General features: G+C 38.8%; 1 protein-coding gene across 1 annotated transcript in view; it reads right to left on the bottom strand.

The window, feature by feature from the left end:
- Window positions 1-3,261: 3,261 nt before the first annotated feature.
- The window catches only part of COL5A2 (collagen type V alpha 2 chain), a gene marked incomplete at both ends in the record, with an annotated part of 53,332 nt that continues 38,920 nt past the window's right edge, over window positions 3,262-17,673 (bottom strand). The window contains 17 exons of the mRNA XM_082001576.1: window positions 3,262-3,408; window positions 4,311-4,535; window positions 6,169-6,356; window positions 7,087-7,378; window positions 9,657-9,764; window positions 10,455-10,508; window positions 11,365-11,472; window positions 12,773-12,826; window positions 12,928-13,035; window positions 13,364-13,417; window positions 13,575-13,682; window positions 14,671-14,778; window positions 14,899-15,060; window positions 16,157-16,210; window positions 16,410-16,463; window positions 16,586-16,693; window positions 17,515-17,568. Of these exons, the coding sequence (XP_081857702.1) occupies window positions 3,262-3,408; window positions 4,311-4,535; window positions 6,169-6,356; window positions 7,087-7,378; window positions 9,657-9,764; window positions 10,455-10,508; window positions 11,365-11,472; window positions 12,773-12,826; window positions 12,928-13,035; window positions 13,364-13,417; window positions 13,575-13,682; window positions 14,671-14,778; window positions 14,899-15,060; window positions 16,157-16,210; window positions 16,410-16,463; window positions 16,586-16,693; window positions 17,515-17,568 (1,986 nt within the window). The remainder of the gene's footprint in view (window positions 3,409-4,310; window positions 4,536-6,168; window positions 6,357-7,086; window positions 7,379-9,656; window positions 9,765-10,454; window positions 10,509-11,364; window positions 11,473-12,772; window positions 12,827-12,927; window positions 13,036-13,363; window positions 13,418-13,574; window positions 13,683-14,670; window positions 14,779-14,898; window positions 15,061-16,156; window positions 16,211-16,409; window positions 16,464-16,585; window positions 16,694-17,514; window positions 17,569-17,673) is intronic.

Below are 17,673 nucleotides of genomic sequence, written 5' to 3'. Positions count from 1 at the left end.
TAAGCTGGTTAAAATCAAATTACAAAAGAATCCAAATGTCTTTCTCCAGAACTACCGCATCATCAACTCCATCACCGATGTAAACAGAGTAAGTGCCAAATTATGAGTAGTGAATAACAGAATTTTACCTTCTAGATGAGATTTTAATGAATAGCTGCCACACAACTATTGCATTACTGGTTTTGAGAGACCGAGAGAGAAGGTGTCAGCTACTGGCAGTCCTGGGGTTCATTTCTCACTGAGGACAGGTCAGCTATGGAAAACAATAGCAATAACCAACTCTTATAACTCGATTTTAATTTAAATGCAGTCGCTGATATTATATTATCGTAATCGCTATGCAGTGATAAATAGCTGATACTTACTTAATGCTACTTTATAGATTAATCAAACTTTTGCAAACTATCACCTCATTCATTCTAGGTTCAGGAAATTGAAACTGTATTTACGTGAGGCTACGCCCCATTGCCCGGATAAGAGGCAAAGCAGTTTAAAGCAGTGAAATTCCTCCCACCCACCCCCCATTTTATTTTGAAGTGCTTAAAAAGATTCTACTACGCTTTGAAGAATGCTTAAACAGGGAAAGACATGAAATATGCGTGTATCCTATAAACATAGTCAAGAGAAGAAAAAAACCCAAACATGTCCAACCACTTGTATGACAAAGACTCCTCAGTTAACTACTTGTATGTCCTGAGAGCTCACACTTCAAGTGAGACTTCAGTTCAGTGATTCTCCAGCGATGGTTTTTATAGATTAGAGTGCTTTCTAGTTAAAGCTCTTTTGCAGTGCTCAAGGCACCCAGCTGAGGAAACACTGCATGCTTCACATAGAGAGACAGATGCAAAGAGAGACTTGAAAAGGAAAAAAAAAAAAAAAGTACTCTTCATAATGAAATACTCCAACAACCTCACAAAACTTTTATACTAATAATGGACTATAATACTCTGCTGATGAAAATCAGATATTAAAAATAACTTTCAAACGTGCATCTATGCGTGAAACGTTATTTTGCGCATCTGGATAAACGTCCTGTAGAGGTATGAACACGCCCAGTGGATAGCTACCTTTGCATGAACGTGTTGGAGCAAGCCATTACACCTCAGATTATTCAGTGAAATTAGCGTTATCTGACACCCCTCAAGGATCCAATGCGATAGAAGCTAACTCCCGACATGTATTTATAACATTTATTTCATGCTAGTAAAAAACAAATCATAGAGCTCCTGCTTGGGTACTACAAGCAAACAGGTAATATCAGTGTGAACCGGTCGACTTCCCTGTTCCCAGGCCCTACGCATGCATATGGACAACTTGGAAAATTGCAAAGCTCCTACCCTTTCAGAAGGGGGAAAGGAATGCAAATTCTTGCCTGCCTTGCTACAACGCAACTTTATGGCTTGCCCACTATCAGCGATAGCTTACATTGACACTGGGAATTGGCTAAATCACATTTTATTTAGCCTTGAATAAAAATCCTCTTTCCCTGCAGTCTCAAACAATACTAGTTAGGTAGCTTTAATAGGACTGCTGGTGGAGATTACTCCATACAGATTGACACCTGTCTTGTAAAAACTGGCACAAAGAGGGTGTTATTCAAAATACCTTAATATTCCTATGCGTAAAATACTTCAGGAGAATACATTGCAAATGAGTTATTCAAAGAGCAACATAACAAAAGTTAAATACTTCTGTTTTTAATTTGCTGGAAATGAACTGATACGGGACACAACTGGAAGGAATTCTACAAAAAGGAAACCACTTACATAGCGAGAAGCATGTATTTAATTAAATGCTTTGCAAAGATACATGAATAAAGCTATGTGCATGACTTTCTTTAGGGATGGCCCCAGCTGTTTATTTTTTTTTAAAGGAACAAACAAAAACTGTGGAGAGCACAGATGCAATAAAGAAACAAGAAACTAAGTAAGTTTGTACCCACATACTTTACAAAATAAAGCATGCCAGCGGTACAAAACATTCTATATACTGTATGACCAACAAATAAATGCACTGTAACATTGTTCTCTCAAACACCATAAGCCTAACAGCTAAGCTCTGAAAATGACATTGACAGTAGGCATCTTTATTTCATCAGCCTTCTACAGAGTCATTTAGCACCATCACTTTTCTGTTGATTTTGCCCTGTCTATCTCCTTTCTCAAAATAACAACAGAAGCATAGCACCTTTTAACAGCTAAAATAAAAACAGGAATATTAAATGCATCCCAACTTCCAGAGATGAGGTAGCTCATGCTAAGAAACGATGGAACTTTCTTGCCTTGACAAGTCAAGGCCAATACGTCAAATTACTGGTGATGCATGTCTGGATGTCAGGTAAAAACAATGAATTTCTAAACTTTCTTTTTCTTTATTAGCAATCGGTCTGGTATACATGTGAATGATTTGCAACATACATAAATTGGCACCATATATAAGACATCTGTATAATTTGATATGTAATGGCTTCTTAGATGGGCAAGTATTGGAAAAATCAACAAGTATTGGGTTTAAGATGTATTTTGAAGATTAAGGATAATTTAATAGAATTACACAGATACATTGCAAGAAGTGAAGTCTGGCCTTAAAATTTAAGATATGGGACACCCCTACTGAAAACTCGTATTTACCCCAGTAGTGAATTAATCGTGGCTATGGAATACTCTTCTGAGCAGACTATTACATAGGAAAGTGCAGGAAAGACAAATGCCAAATTAAGATGATCTTGTCTGAAGAGATTTTCTTCTACAAAAGACATAGATTTCTGTTAATGATTATCATACTGGCAACCACAGGAAGACAAACTGGGGTTAAGGAAGTAGGTATGATTGAAGTATAGCCAACGGTTCACAGAAGTGCTCTACTTTTCTGTTATTCAGTATGCATCCAAGCAAAAGAAACAATCCTTAGAGGTTTACGTAGTCCCACATTAAAACTATCTGTTTTGAGTACCTGTAAATTTCAAAATAATTTGAAACAAAAGCGAGGAAAAAGATTCATACTACTTTTAAAAGGTGGTCATCGATCCTCTTAAAATTGTACTGTTGTACTAAAAAGTTGGTTTCAATCATTTAAGATGGAAGGTTTGTAAGTAAAATAAATATTCAAAAGGAGGCTGGGCATTTAAAAAGAACCGTATATACAATGCTGATCCAATATCAGCCATTACTTCAAGAGTCTCAGGATTAACTTCAATCAGTCTAAGTTCATGTGTTTAATTGCTGCTGTTGCTGGGTAGTGTGTTAATTTCCCCCCTTCCTCTTAGACAAAGCAAACTGGCCCAATTTCAATTCCAAATTCCTGGTCGGTACTGCCAATGTCCACTGGTGCAATATCTATGATAGGTAAGCGTGCCACGTTCTGCGTTCTGTACTCAAAGACAGTCTTGCCCACATTGCCATTATGTTTCTGGAGGAGACAAAAAGAGAAAAAAAAAAAAAAGAAGAAAAACTTAGGCCAGAGCTTATGTCAGAAACAGCCTGCATTCCAGCTGGTGTGTCTGTTGTCGGAGGTCGTTCAGACAGATCTCAGTGTATCTTCACTGAGCAACACACCCCCGACTGTACTGCACCTTGGTTATTTTAAAATGCATATATTTTGTTTTTACAGTGATGAACAGGCCCGCCAGATTGACACAGCAGGATTTCGCCCTCAAGCTGGACTGATTTTTCTTTATGTTATGTTATGGAATTCTTCTCCATGTGTTAATACGTACCTGCACACACATTCTTGGTCTATATTACTTTAAAGCACAGAGAGTACTCTAAGTTATTTTAAATATAAAACTAATTTTAGAAATATTTTGCCAGTATCTTGGACTTGGCCGAGAATGCTAATGAACATAAAAAAACTTACTACTTGCTGGTTTTTATGCCCACTAAGAATTTTTTGGGGGAACATTTTCCTTTCCAACTCAGTCAGTCATAGTACCAATGAGTTTCCTCCAGTGTACTGCTGTGATAATGTTACCCATCTGGCAGGCAAATGCCTGAGGTTATCTGACCTCTTTGATTCCACACAGAGGTACACAAATGCTGGAAAATGCAAAATAGCAAGATACGTATCTCAGTATGCTCACTACTAACTAGTAATTTGTAAACATCCTCTAAATACTGCAGACTTCTACTATGTGAAGCTAGAATTGTAGTAAAATACCTATTTGATCAGTTACTTCTACAATTCATGGTGAAATTCTGCAGCATTTTAATTACACCATTCTATGGATTTTTTCTAAATGAAGGAAGAACTGAAAGCATTAGAAGACAAAAGTCCTTCTTCTCTCTAACAAATGACCAAAAAGCCAAACTTACAGAACAGCTGTCATGCAGTACAGTATATCTGAATCGGCTGTTTCCCTCCGCTTTGATCTCCAGGTCATTGGCCCCTTTCAGAATTACAGCTTTTTTCAGGTTCTTAGTCTGGTCATCCATGTACCCAACACTGTTTTTACAAAGGTAAGTGATATTCTGGGAAGCTTCCTTTGATAGGAGGCGCAGGAACGTCATCTGAGTGACAGCTGTATCCCCATACACAAACTGTGAAGATAAAGAAACAGATCAATGTGTATTACGTGAAAATTCATTAAGAGTTCATGCGTTTTAGGAACATCTGTCATTACCGTAACCCTTTCCAGACATGACTAGCAGGAGCCCTATTGCATAAAATCTAAGAATGGTTTCTTTTGTAACTTGCTGCCAGTTGAGGATGAAGAAATGTAGACATCCTGTAATAGGGATCATTTTGGAGAATTTGACCATAAAGCTCTGCAGCTGAACCACTCAAAGGCAGTTGGGCCTCCACAGACATGCCAAGTTTTGGAACGTTTCTGCTTTTTTTCACCCAGGGATTCAGTAGGAGCTAAACCTTATGTATGAAACAGTGCATTAGAGCAACCTCAAATTAGGTAAGAGACGTCAAGCACAGAAAACCCTTTTACAGTGTGCCTGCTATATTGCAACTTTAGCAGCTTGTTTTCGATGGGCTTTGTATTCTATTTAGAAGCATCACAAACAGCCAAAGTTTGACTATATAAAAATACCTATAGATTTGCATATCGACTTTATCAACTAATTAACTTACACAGAAGTTTGAAAAATATTTTGTGACATGCTACTCTTTCTATAAAAACAGAAGCAATTTTACTACCAATAACAAAAACTCTAAAATTCCTGAGATATTCTCCCTACCTGTGCAGGTTTCATTTTATTCATGCTTTATGAATCATTAAAAAAACCCCAAAAACCCAAAAGCATCATGAATGACTAAAACTGTATATACTTTTCTCTGAAACTGGTAAAGAAAAAAGGAAAATCTTATGCACTGACACTGTCATTTTTTATCTCTGTTTAGCGATCTCGGACATATTTATTAGTTAGAACCCGTAAGGAATGCATATGACTATTACGCAGATAACACTGTTAATTACCAAATCTGACAGTGTTTTCAAAAATAAAATAGTCTTTTAGAGTGATCCTGAAGATAATTTCTTCCTCCAAAGAGCATCTGACTTACAAAAAACCCTACATGGAGCTCTGGAGGCAGCTAAATGTCAACTGTGACATCTTGGACCATGGCAAGTTCTCCTGAATTTAGTAATAAATGAAAGCATCTCAAAAAAGCAATCAATAACACATCTGTTCTCAATATCACATCTGTTCTCCACTGTTGAAGTTCTGAATTGTCATCAGGAATCCAACTGATAACAGCACTATTACTTTTACACACCAAATACTTATTTTAAAGATATATAATTACTCCCTATGAAATAAAAATTGAAATAACAATTTTCTGAAAAAAAGGGTAGAATTCAATTAAAACAGCAGGGATTTAAATAATATATTAGGGTAAAAGTACACTTTTTAAGGACAAGGATAGTGAGTGACTGAAGTAGACTGCTGGAGAAGTTGAAGTTTTTAGGATCAAGAGAAATAATCTCTTCCAGCACTGGTATACTTAAAGCCAATCCTGCCTTAGATGCACTCGCATTGTTTCTCCCAGCTCTCTCATATAATTATTGTATGATACGAACCAATTGAATATAAGCCAATCAAACAATAGTCATAACGTTCTGACTGCAGCAGAATCTGCTCAGATAGCAGATGAAGTTCTAAACCAGGACAAAACAAGTTTCATAAAAGCCGGTTCTTGACATTAAGTATATTTAGTTACCTGTGATCCCCGGTTCATATCAAGGCCATACCAAATGGGCTTTACGTCAGATGACCTGCTGGCCCACCACGTTTTACGTGGTATAGTAGACGGGTTTGCAGAAATACAGGTCTCTCCAGTTTCCATATTGCAATATACTTTTATAGCATCTTCAACACACCCCTGGTTAGGATCAATCCAATATTCACCTACAAAGAACATAAAACGTGATTCCGTGACATTATTAAGATTCTTGAAATAACTGGAGAGATAGAAGCAAAAGTATGTCACGTCAGTAAAAAACACAAGGAAAAGAGGCATATGTTTCACGTAATCTGATGCATGTTTTGATATCTGTGTCAGATATACACTATAGCATTACTTCAAGATACAAGCTGGCAAAAGCTGGTAAGGCCTGCCACAAATTCTCTCTACCTTCCAGTCTGTTCTGATTTATAGCTGGTAATCCATATAAATCAGGGAAAGTCTCAAATGGCACGTTAGCACATTACCACCTACAAATTGCCGCTATGGAGCAGCAGCAGAGAATTCTGGATGGAAAGCAGTCGCAGGTTATCAGCCCACAGGTAACATTTTGAGCTAATAGCGATTAAAGAAACCCTCACAACTGGTGCACCAAGCTAGCTCTGTCATCATGTAAGTGGTACTCCATGGTGAGAACACTTTCAGAAGCAGTGTTCCACGGAAGTATAAAATATTTCAGATTTTAAAATACATCTGAATAAATACTGAATAAATAAATAAGGGATACATCAGCATATATACTTCATTGGCAGGAAGTAGTTTGCAAGTTCCTAGTCCGAATGTCAATTTAGACTATCAAAATCTATATTACCCATTTTTTCCAGTGACCAAGTATCTACTGGAAATAAGACAGAATCATATGGCACACACAGGACACTGTGTGTTTATACGCACCGCTCTTCTTGGATGGGTGGCACAGCTTCAGGTCATCACAAGTCCGTGCTGGATGTTTCTTTGAACCATCTGGGCTGCGCATAGTCTCAATCTGGCTGCTCAGTGACTTCAGTGTGGCATGGACTCCTGGGTCCGTTTTATTATGGTCATCTGGGGCTGCTTCATCTTCAGTAAACTCTGGCAGTGGATCTGCCATAGCATCATCATAGTGTCCCATAATGTCACCAATGGCAGCAGTGAGATGGCCTGGAGGTCCTGGAGGGCCAGGAGGGCCAGGATCACCTGGTGGACCCTAAGTTTAAAAGAAATAAAATAAAAAAGGCAACAGAGGCACAGCAGAGTAAATACTATGCAAAATGATAGCAAAGCCAGCCACTAAAAAAGCAAAACTTTACAGTCGGTCACCCTAATGCACAGGGAAGATTCAGATATAAACAATTCACATGTCCAAGAACAGGCGTAAGAGATTAGAACTGCATGTAAGGTACTCTCTCTGCTTCATGCCCTCTGTACCTGCCTGAATATCTTGCTCAACTTTTTCTTACTCCTGATTTCAGACTTAACAGCTAGAAAAAGCCATAGAATCATAAAATAGCTTGGGTTGGAAGGACCTTTTAAGGTCATCTAGTCCAACCACCCTCCAATAAGCAGGGACATCTTCAACTACATCAGGTTGCTCAGAGCCCCGTCCAACCTGACCTGGAATGTTTCCAGGATGGGGCATCTGCCACCTCTCTGGGTAACTTCCACCAGTGTTTCATCACCCTCATTGTGAAAAATTTCTTCCTTCTATCTAGTCTAAGTCATCAAGGAATGGCCTCCTCATTCCATTTTTTAAACCACGTGTCCCTCCTTGTTCAAGTCCCTGCCTAATAAGTTTATTTCTTAAAATTCCCAAGTATTTTATATATTTTATATATTCCACGTATCTCTCTCTGTAAGAGATTTTTAGAGCCATGTAAAATTCCTGCTTCCTTTGAGTCGCCTCAGGCATATTTTCAATTAGTAAAGTCTGGATGGAAATTTGGCACTAGAAATACCTTTACATTTATCCTGCACAGTGTTAAGCCTTCTGGCCACAGATATGTGAGACAGAATCTACATCATCCTTACTTGGCAGAGCAGGTGTTTTCCTGACTAAGTACATTTTCCTGAATGACTGGTTGTGAGGTCCTTTTGTCAACCTGAATTGTGACACCTGGGGAGGTAACCGAGTCTTGAGACAGACTGTATCTGTTAATAAACGTATGTCCACCTGCAGGCTCTGCCAGCTCTTCTTTGGCTGCAGAAAGTCTGTAACATACCTTCATTGTAACTTTGATGCTCTGGTGCATCAGCTGGTACATCAGAACATGGCATTTCCTTTGTGAGTAATTACTTCAGAATTCACAACTAGTGCTCCAAATGTTTACTACAGGGCACACACCCAAACTAATACACTCCGTGTCTGACAAATGAAATCTTAACTTTTATTTCTTGCTTTGTGGTTCTAATTTATAGTTGCAGCAAGCCACCATGGAAAGCAAAACTAAAGTTTTTGGTATGAGATATTTCTTGTATTGTCTCCTTACACAGATGAAGGATCTGGATACACATTACATTCTTAAGCTCTACCATAGATTATTCATTCATGTCATGGTGCCTCAACAGGAGTGGAGATACTGATAACTGGCAGAAATTCAAATGAAATAGGGCAAATATTAGCACACAATAAGCACAGGAAACACCATGTCTTACAAGACAGAAAAACAGCAGAAACTGCCTTCTCTGTCTTGCTCATTATTTTATCCCACCTTTTCCACTTCTCCCCCAAAGTAAGCAATACCAGTCTTTTAATTCTTCACGTGATCATCCAGATCACCCTTTCCTCAAATCCCTCTAGTTTCCTAACTTATCTTCCTTGGGATAACATAACTTACATTTTATGCCTTAGGGTGTCGTGAATTGGTAAACGTAGAATATGCCCGGGGCGTTTAGCAAAGGTTTAGGACTTTTTCCAAAATGGTCACACCATTTTTCATTACTGTGAATCAGCTCACAGTTGATGTCTGTAAACCTCAGATCAGGCTGAAGGTCAGCTGAGCTGAGTGTTCGAGTTTGGGCTGTTCATTTGGACTGGAGGATTTCCTTAAGGCAAGGCACGATGGAGTACGCTGCTGGCAATCAGTCACATGGCTGTTCTAATTCAGTGCCACCTCTGCAGGACTACTGACTTCTAACTACTGCTGGTTCCAGATACACCAACTGACCTATGCTTAGGCCTGAGGTTTTAGGACCCAACTTGCCAAATAGCCATGTTGAACTGCAGATCCAGCAGGATCCAGTGCTAACTCCAGATGTAGCCCCAGGCTGGCCTAAGGAGAGCACTGGTGGATGAGACTGAGATTTCACAGGTCCAGTAAGAAATAAGCCTTCCAATACACAGTTACCCTGGCTATTTGTTGGAGAAACTGTACCAAATGTTACCATTTGTCTTGAGCTCATGGGTGTTTGAGAAAGTGATGCAATGGACTGTAAAAAAATCTCACTATTCGAAGTAACCTTTTCCCTCTGTATTCCCATCAACTTACCTCAGGTCCGGCTTCTCCTACACTCCCTCTAACACCAGGAGGTCCAATTGGCCCAAGTGGACCAGGACTTCCATCTTTGCCAGAAGGACCGACTGGACCTGGAGGACCCTAGAAAATGTAAGAGAAGGAAGGAATGTATTTTAGCATTTAATAACAAAGTTCTATAAAACAGCCCTTTACAAGCAGTATCTTTTGAGGAAGCAATCCAATTATTTGTGTCTTTTACCAAACTTCTAAAAATCACCCTTTTTCTTCATTGAAAGTAAGATGGCAATTTCAATGCTGTTCTTCTGAAGTCAATCACCTCAGCTGTATGGGGTTTTTCTAGACCATTTAAGTGGGTTCAATTCCAGGTGCTATGCAGACCGGAGTAGCTGCTGTGTGCCCACATGTATATGGGCTCAGAGATACACTGTCACTTGGGAACATCCAAGGGAGTCATATTTCTCCTTTACTCTTGAGTGAATGCCATCCATGGGGTTATGAAAGGCAGAGTAGCAATTAGCAGAGCTGCCACATACGTGGCTTTGCATCAGCTGCTGCAAAAGTGTCTCTAAAAAGAGACTGTAGCCATGTAGTTACTCTGAATTGAGCTTTTTATATAGCTGTAAACTACACTTATGGCAAAGCTTTACTATATTAAACAAGGTAACGTCTCTCAGCAAAAGACAGTAGGGTAATCACCACATGATACTGAAGTCAATAAAAGCCAGTGAAATAAAAGTGAATCAGAAATAGAAATCTGATTGTGGAAAAAAACAAGCAAGACAAACCTTAAACCTGAAACATTCTACTCACCCGAGGGCCAAATGGACCTGGGATGCCAGGACTGCCCTGTTCACCAATAGGACCCTGAACAGAAGAAATTATTGTATCATTGTGACCCTTAAAGCGTATTCCTTTAGTTAGGATTATAATATACAGGAACAACGGGTAGTACCCTTTCCCTCTTACGATTCGTTTTCACTCTATTGTCCTTTGTCACAGAGTTCCAACTGTAATCACAATTTAGATTAATAGAATTTACTAGTGCTTGGCTACATATAAAGTTGTTTCTGCAGAAAAGCCTTGCTTTCATGACATTTAGAATCACATTGCTTTACAAAAGAGTAACTGACAGAGCTATTATGAAGGGGAAAGATGCTTTAGGTGTTCAGGGTTTTTTGTTGACTCTTTTCCTGCATGTTGAAACTTCCAGCTCTTGCACAGGATCAGTGAACAGATGTAAAAAATACTGTTTTCCATGAGGTTACCATTCAATTGCCACCGAAATAATGAAGCTCTTGCAAATATTACCAAGAGATACTATGACAGTCCTCATGGGGTTTTGCATTTGATTCCTTGACTATAAAGAGTTCAAACACTGGGAAAAAGCATTTCCTACTCTAATGTGCTTATCTGACTATCAACTTTTGTTATCACCTTGTGCTGACAGGTCATAGACTGTCAGTGATTGGTCGCTGCAGGAATGGCAGAAATGGAACAAGAGCAGGAGAACACCTATCTTATAAAGCACAGGTTTACTTCATCATGCAATAGTACTGTAAAACTGCATTAAAAATACTAGCAAGTAGACCGCCAGCCACTCACAAATACCTTGTGGGAAAAAATAACTCATGTTTGCTTTTATTTCCATTTTAAATAACTATGTTCCTAATACATTATTGTATCCAGGAAATAAAATTACAGTAAAACCAGAACAACTTACAGGAGGACCAGGAAGACCTTGAAGACCAGTGAAACCCCTGTGTCCTTTCTGGCCCCTATCACCTCGATCTCCATTGTCACCTTTGTCACCACGAGGTCCTTGGGGACCCTGTAAATATCAGTGATAAAATGTAAAATTCTGAACTGGAAAAAACCTCAAAAACCCCTCAGTCGCTTTTAGACACCTCATTCAGAACTCCTTCACTCCTAAAGCTAGAAAGAAGTTCATGCTGGGACACATCCAAGAAACTTGAAGACTAAGTAAATAATTACAGAAAATTGTGTTGTGCTTAATCATACTTGCGGTAAGTTTAGTCTATTTAGCTTCATAATACAGTCAACCCCCACCCCAGTAATAACAAAACTAAATAATTTACATAACAAAATTTTTAAGATTGAGAAATTTCTTTGCCTTACTGGATATGGCAAATGATTTTTATAGATGTGACTGAAATATTGTGGATCTCTCACACACTAATAATGATAAAATGTATTTTCAGTATGAAATCCTCCATGTTGCATCTTTACTTCTCACAGCTCCTTTCACCTTAACGGTGATTAAAGTACAACCGAAGTTACATTCCCTGACTACAGACAAAAATGTTCAGAATCCCCAGTACAAATAGCTTGGTTCTACTGCCATCACAATTTCATTCTTGGTATTTTTGATCGTTTCAAACTTTTCATACTAATTTAAGAATCACTGGAAAAAATGGCTTCTGCTTTCAAGTCTATATTTCTCAGCCCAAATTGCATGCTAAACTTCTCAGTGCCAGATTCCAAATCAATGGCATCATTATCTCTAACAACTCAATAAACTTTTCCTGTCTCTCATATGACATCTGCTTAGGGACAGGGCAACATTCTTTTCAATTTCCCATGTTTGCAATTAATTTTTGTTCCAAACTTGGATTGTAGAAGAGTTATGTAACACAAAAAGATGGGTTTTGTTTGTTTTTCCATTTGGACTGAAGTCAGAATCTCATGAGTTGAATTAAGGCAGTTTCATCGGAACAGGTGATTTTATTACAGTTCTGCCATTTTCATCTAAAAGTGTGCCTTTTTGTTCAGCATTCGTTTCTTTACCCTTTATTTGCGTTGTCAAACACAGACTCCAGCCATTTGCTAACTCAGGTCCTACCATCCAGACAGCAACACAACTCCAAATAAAAAGGCTTCCAAAGCATTTGTTATTTCTCTGCAAAGTATTTTTAAAGAAAGTGTAGAAATACTAGTGTATTCAAACAGATTTGTACAGCTTTGCAGCTCAGAAGACTACCTGCATGCACTTGCAGTTGGAACACCAAAAGTTGAAGCCCTATTTAGCATTCTAACTTGGGCTCAGTTTCTCATACACTTTCCTGTAAAAAGTGTCTCAGATAAAACCACAATGACCACGGAGAACTTACAGGCAAACCTCTTTTTCCTGCGCGACCTGGGGGACCCATTGGACCTCGAGAACCCTACAAAGATTGCATACAGAAGATATGTGAAGCAATAAACAAAAGCATACACAATAGTTTTTTGATAAACAAAGTATTAAACAAAAAAAAGTCTCACTTACAGTTTCACCTCTTTGACCCGCATCTCCTGGAGGGCCAACAGGACCTGGAGTTCCCGGACCGCCTGGGGAACCTGGTAAGCCTGCAGGGCCAGGTTCACCACGATCACCCTGCAAAACAGAATTTCAACATTATTTATCTAAAAACGACTGGACTAGACTAAAGCAAGAGGTCTCTAGTAGTGCTAATCTATTTTCTAGCAATTACAATCTACAAAGATATGCCTTCTGTAAGAACTCAAGTCTGAGTTTGTGGAGGCAGGTGTTCTTAGCCTCTTAGCCACGTTTCCTCAACTTTGAGAGGTACTACTTATTCAAAGCTGTGATACACTTTCAGAACAAGTTCTCCATTCAACTTAACTGAATGAAGATAAAATCTACAATAAGTCAATAATATAACTGAGATTTCCAGAAGTGACTTAAGAAAATATATTCTTACACGTTCTCCAACAGCTCCATCTCGTCCAGGAGTGCCATCATTACCAGCAGGTCCCTAGAGTTATGGAATAAAAATAGGGCTATTGATTAGCTCGGTAATCTTGCATTTCTGTAAAACAGAACTACAAACTTCTTCTCCACCTCTAACTTCAAGTCGAGGAGAATAACCACTAGACTGTCCTTTTTGCATGTTATGAGGCTCTAATACTTACTTCTGGACCAGCTTCACCTACAGGTCCAGTGGCACCTGACTGGCCAATAGGTCCTGGGGGACCTTTATCACCAGGTGGCCCTGTGGGACCTTGTTTTCCTGGTGTACCCTAAAAAAGATGAGAAATACCATATAAAAATTTTAATCACAAAACACAGAAAGCACAAACTGCTGCCTGCAAAACACTACTTATTACTCCAGTCTGAAGTACCACCAGCATTTGTAACTTTCAAAAACAGATAATTAAGGAAAATGTTCTTATAGATTTTGAATATATATTTAATATACTGTGTATTTTAAGCAGTTTAATTGTGTTAGTTGCTTTTGAATAGGCTTTTACTGACTAGAAGCTGCACTTTAAGTTAGTCTATCTAGTAGCAACTCTCTTAAGCACACACTCCCTCGATAGATCAGTATGTCTGATGGCATTATTTGCCATAGGTTAAGTCTTTTCAACTCTGGAAAAATGTAATGCAGTCTGAAATAAGTAATATGATTTTTTTTTTTCTTCTGTCTCAACATCAATACATCTTGTTAGCTTGGAATAATTTCTGGCCAACTTGAACTGTAAATTGACTTTGTGGATCCAGTGGTAATGGCAGATCCTCGATACCATCCCTTTTACTAATACTCTATTTAATGACTCAATCTCCTGGATTATCAGGCCTTCCAATAAATATCTATAAACCCTACACAGAAGCAAAGAGATGGCAATTTTGAAGGTTGTAGTTCACAATTTATGAAATAGCAGTTACAGAATATTTACATACAAGTGACCTTTGGGCACTTAAATGAAAAGTCTGGGGTTGTTTTTTTCAAGGACATAGTTTTGAGCCAAATAGGAACATTTTAGCCAGAAGTCTTAATGCTATTACCCACTTACTCTTAATTCAGGTTCAGATATTCCATTGTGGTGGAAACAAAATCTCCCACCTCCTGTATTTGCATAAGATTTAGTTATTTACTATTCTGTCTATATTCGCTCCTGCAATTGGAGTTTTCCAGCTTTCTCCTTGTGCTATGAGGCACTATGCTCTCAATCACAAAGACCGTGAGAATGCTCAAGCTGGTGGTATATTGACTTCATTATTACTTACTGCAGGACCCGGCAGCCCTGGCATGCCTCTCTCCCCTCGCTGTCCTGGCATACCAACAATACCTCTTTGACCAGTAGTTCCTGCTGGACCAGGGGGGCCATCTGGGCCCTGAAATCCACAACAGGTAAAACAATGTTAATGTCATTTCAGTAGCAATAAGTATAAGTAACAGTGAGACCAAGCCTAGAGCTGGTCTAGGGACAATTAATAACATCACCCCGGACATACCGGCTGCCCATCTTCCCCTGCATCACCCTTGTCTCCAGGACCACCAGGAGGCCCAGCAGGCCCTCGATCTCCCACACGGCCATGAGAACCAGGATCACCACGAAGACCTGGGGGACCCTCTTTTCCTGGCTCACCAATAGGTCCAGCAGGCCCTGGAGCTCCCTAAGAAGATTAAAACACCTCATTGGAATTTAATCGTCCTGATCAGAAAAGGGTCCAATGTAAAGGACTGTGTTTTCATTAACAATATGCAGTTTTCATTATCAATATACATACTCTATGGAAGGCCCAAAGTGTGAATGAGCTAAGAGCTATTATAATCTCATTTATGACCAAATAAATGAGATTAAGTAATCATCTCATCAAATTACGTCCAAGCTCCACGCCCCCCCAATTTGCAATTGCAAACTCCCTCCTTTAAAAGACACTCTTCTTTTTGTTTCTCTCTTTTTTTATTTTTTTTTTACCTCAGGCATATAGCTACTTCTAGAAAACTCACCCTTGCCCATTCTTTCCAATATCATCAAGCTAAAGACCATATTCAAACTTTTCATTCACATGGTTCAAATTAGTGCTTTAATGGACCTCTGTTCATTTCTCAAATACTTTTAAAAGACTTCACCTTTTGATAAACTCACACCAAATTCAAGTTACTTTTCTCATCAAAACAGTAAAAGGAATATGAAGAGAGCATCACAGTTCTGTGTGGAGTTGAATTCTCACTTGTTGATCCACAGCTAATTCTTTTTTTAGTGTTCCTGAATATGTTTAGACATGACAGATTTTATGAGTATGTTTTGGAGTTTGGGGTTTTTTTTTTCATTTATTTTAAGGGATCTTATGAGTATCTCCACCGATACCTGAACCCAGCAGAGGCCTCTTGCAAAAACTCCCCTAACTTTAGTCACTACTGAAGAGACAAAAAAGTAAAAAGTACAGGAATATGTAGGTTGTTGTTTTGTTCCCATAAGCAATTAAGTCATTAGAGCAGCTTGAACAGCTCAAAGCCTACTTAACTCAGTGAAAAGTCATGCACTAATTTGGACACGCTGACACTGGATCAAGTCCAAGACTAATGAGTTTTATCTAATGAAGTCGGATGCAAGCATGTAGTCACAGAAGTCAGTGCTGACAATCTGTTGTCTTCTATAGCATCAGGCCACAAACACTGCTTCACCTTTCCTGCTTCGTTTAGTCTTCAGGTTTTCAATGACCAATTCATAAAACACACCTATTAGGAGTATGACAATTGACTTACAGTAGGTCCTGGCGGCCCAACTCTTCCAGCAGATCCTGGGAATCCAGTGGCACCCTAAAAAACATTTTAATACCAACTTTATTGAAAGAAATACAGCATTGGTTACCTGAAATGTTCTCAGCCAAATTAGTGAGCAAATGTTCTAATTACAGACTGTGAAAAACGAGCTGAGCTGAGGAATGATACACATATTACATAAAATTTCAGTATTAGATTATCTGCAGTCAGGTCAAAAAAAGTAAAGTCTACTTACAGGTGGACCCTGAGTTCCTCTACCACCTTTCAGACCAGGAACACCTGGAGGGCCCTAAGAGGAAAGGAGAAAGAGAGGGATGATAGTGAAAACCCATTTTTAGGACATGTATGACATCTTAAAGAAGCAAGATCAGCCTATGCCACTGGTTCTCTGACATTGTTATTTATACTTACTGGTGGACCGGGAGACCCAGCAAGACCTTGTGGTCCTGGAGATCCAGCATCTCCTTTCTGACCAGGTTCTCCAGGTTCACCCTTCACACCTGGCTGACCATCAGGGCCCTGTAAGAAATAATATTTAGAAGAGACATCAAGTCAGAGCGTACCAAATCTTTCCAGCCAAAGTCATTTTGTAGGGTATTTCCAGAAGGCAAAAAATAACAGGAGAACAAATAAGCTCACAAAACAGTGCATTTGCTCATGGTTCAGATCAAGAGAACTGTAACAGTTCAGCACAGTCTTCATATGATCACAGATGGGATTTTCTGAAGTCTGTGAATTCAGAATTTCCATTTAAAATATTTTCTTATCTAACTCACATTTTTCTTTCCTTTAGATTTTCTATTTTCCTCAGCAGCTATTACATACCTTAAAGCAAAAGGGACTGAAAAAACATTGTCTTTTCTAGTCTTTCTTTTCCCACCAAGGGAAACAGCTGCCTGACTCCTTGTGAAAGGTCCGAAACTTAATATCTAGGCTGTGGGAAAGTTTGGGCTATTCACCGGAAAACTCACAAACCTTCCATTTGGTCCATCAATTCATTCCAGCCTTCACTACTCACAGAGCAAATCTTTGCTACCTTCAGTAGATGACACTTTATAACTTGCCTCATTTAAATCTCAAAGGAGCAACAGAGCACATTCATGAAAATTTGAAATCTCGTTAACAATTACACAATTTTATCAACAAAACCACTTTTCAAGTGTCTAGGGTATTTATTGGCCCTTTTCTTTGCTTGATACACTGATGGGAAAAAGAAATAGCTCTTTTTGCAACAAAAATGTGACTCACGTTCCAGAACACTGCAGTATTATTCATAATGAAGGAAACTAAGATGTCAAAGCATGACTAAAGGAAACTCATTAGTGTTACAAAACACATACCGGAGGACCAGCAAAACCAACAGCGCCAGTTGGGCCATTTTCTCCTCGGGAACCCTAGTTAAAAAATTTAGAATAACTGTATTTAACATACAAGTCTTTCTATATACAGTATAATTTGCAGTTAAATATACAAGAAGGCATGTTAACTATTTACTGTCC

Source organism: Phaethon aethereus, assembly GCF_964289735.1.
Source record: "Phaethon aethereus genome assembly, chromosome: 6".
Lineage (NCBI taxonomy): Eukaryota > Metazoa > Chordata > Aves > Phaethontiformes > Phaethontidae > Phaethon > Phaethon aethereus.
This window is presented reverse-complemented; position numbering and strand designations above follow the sequence as displayed.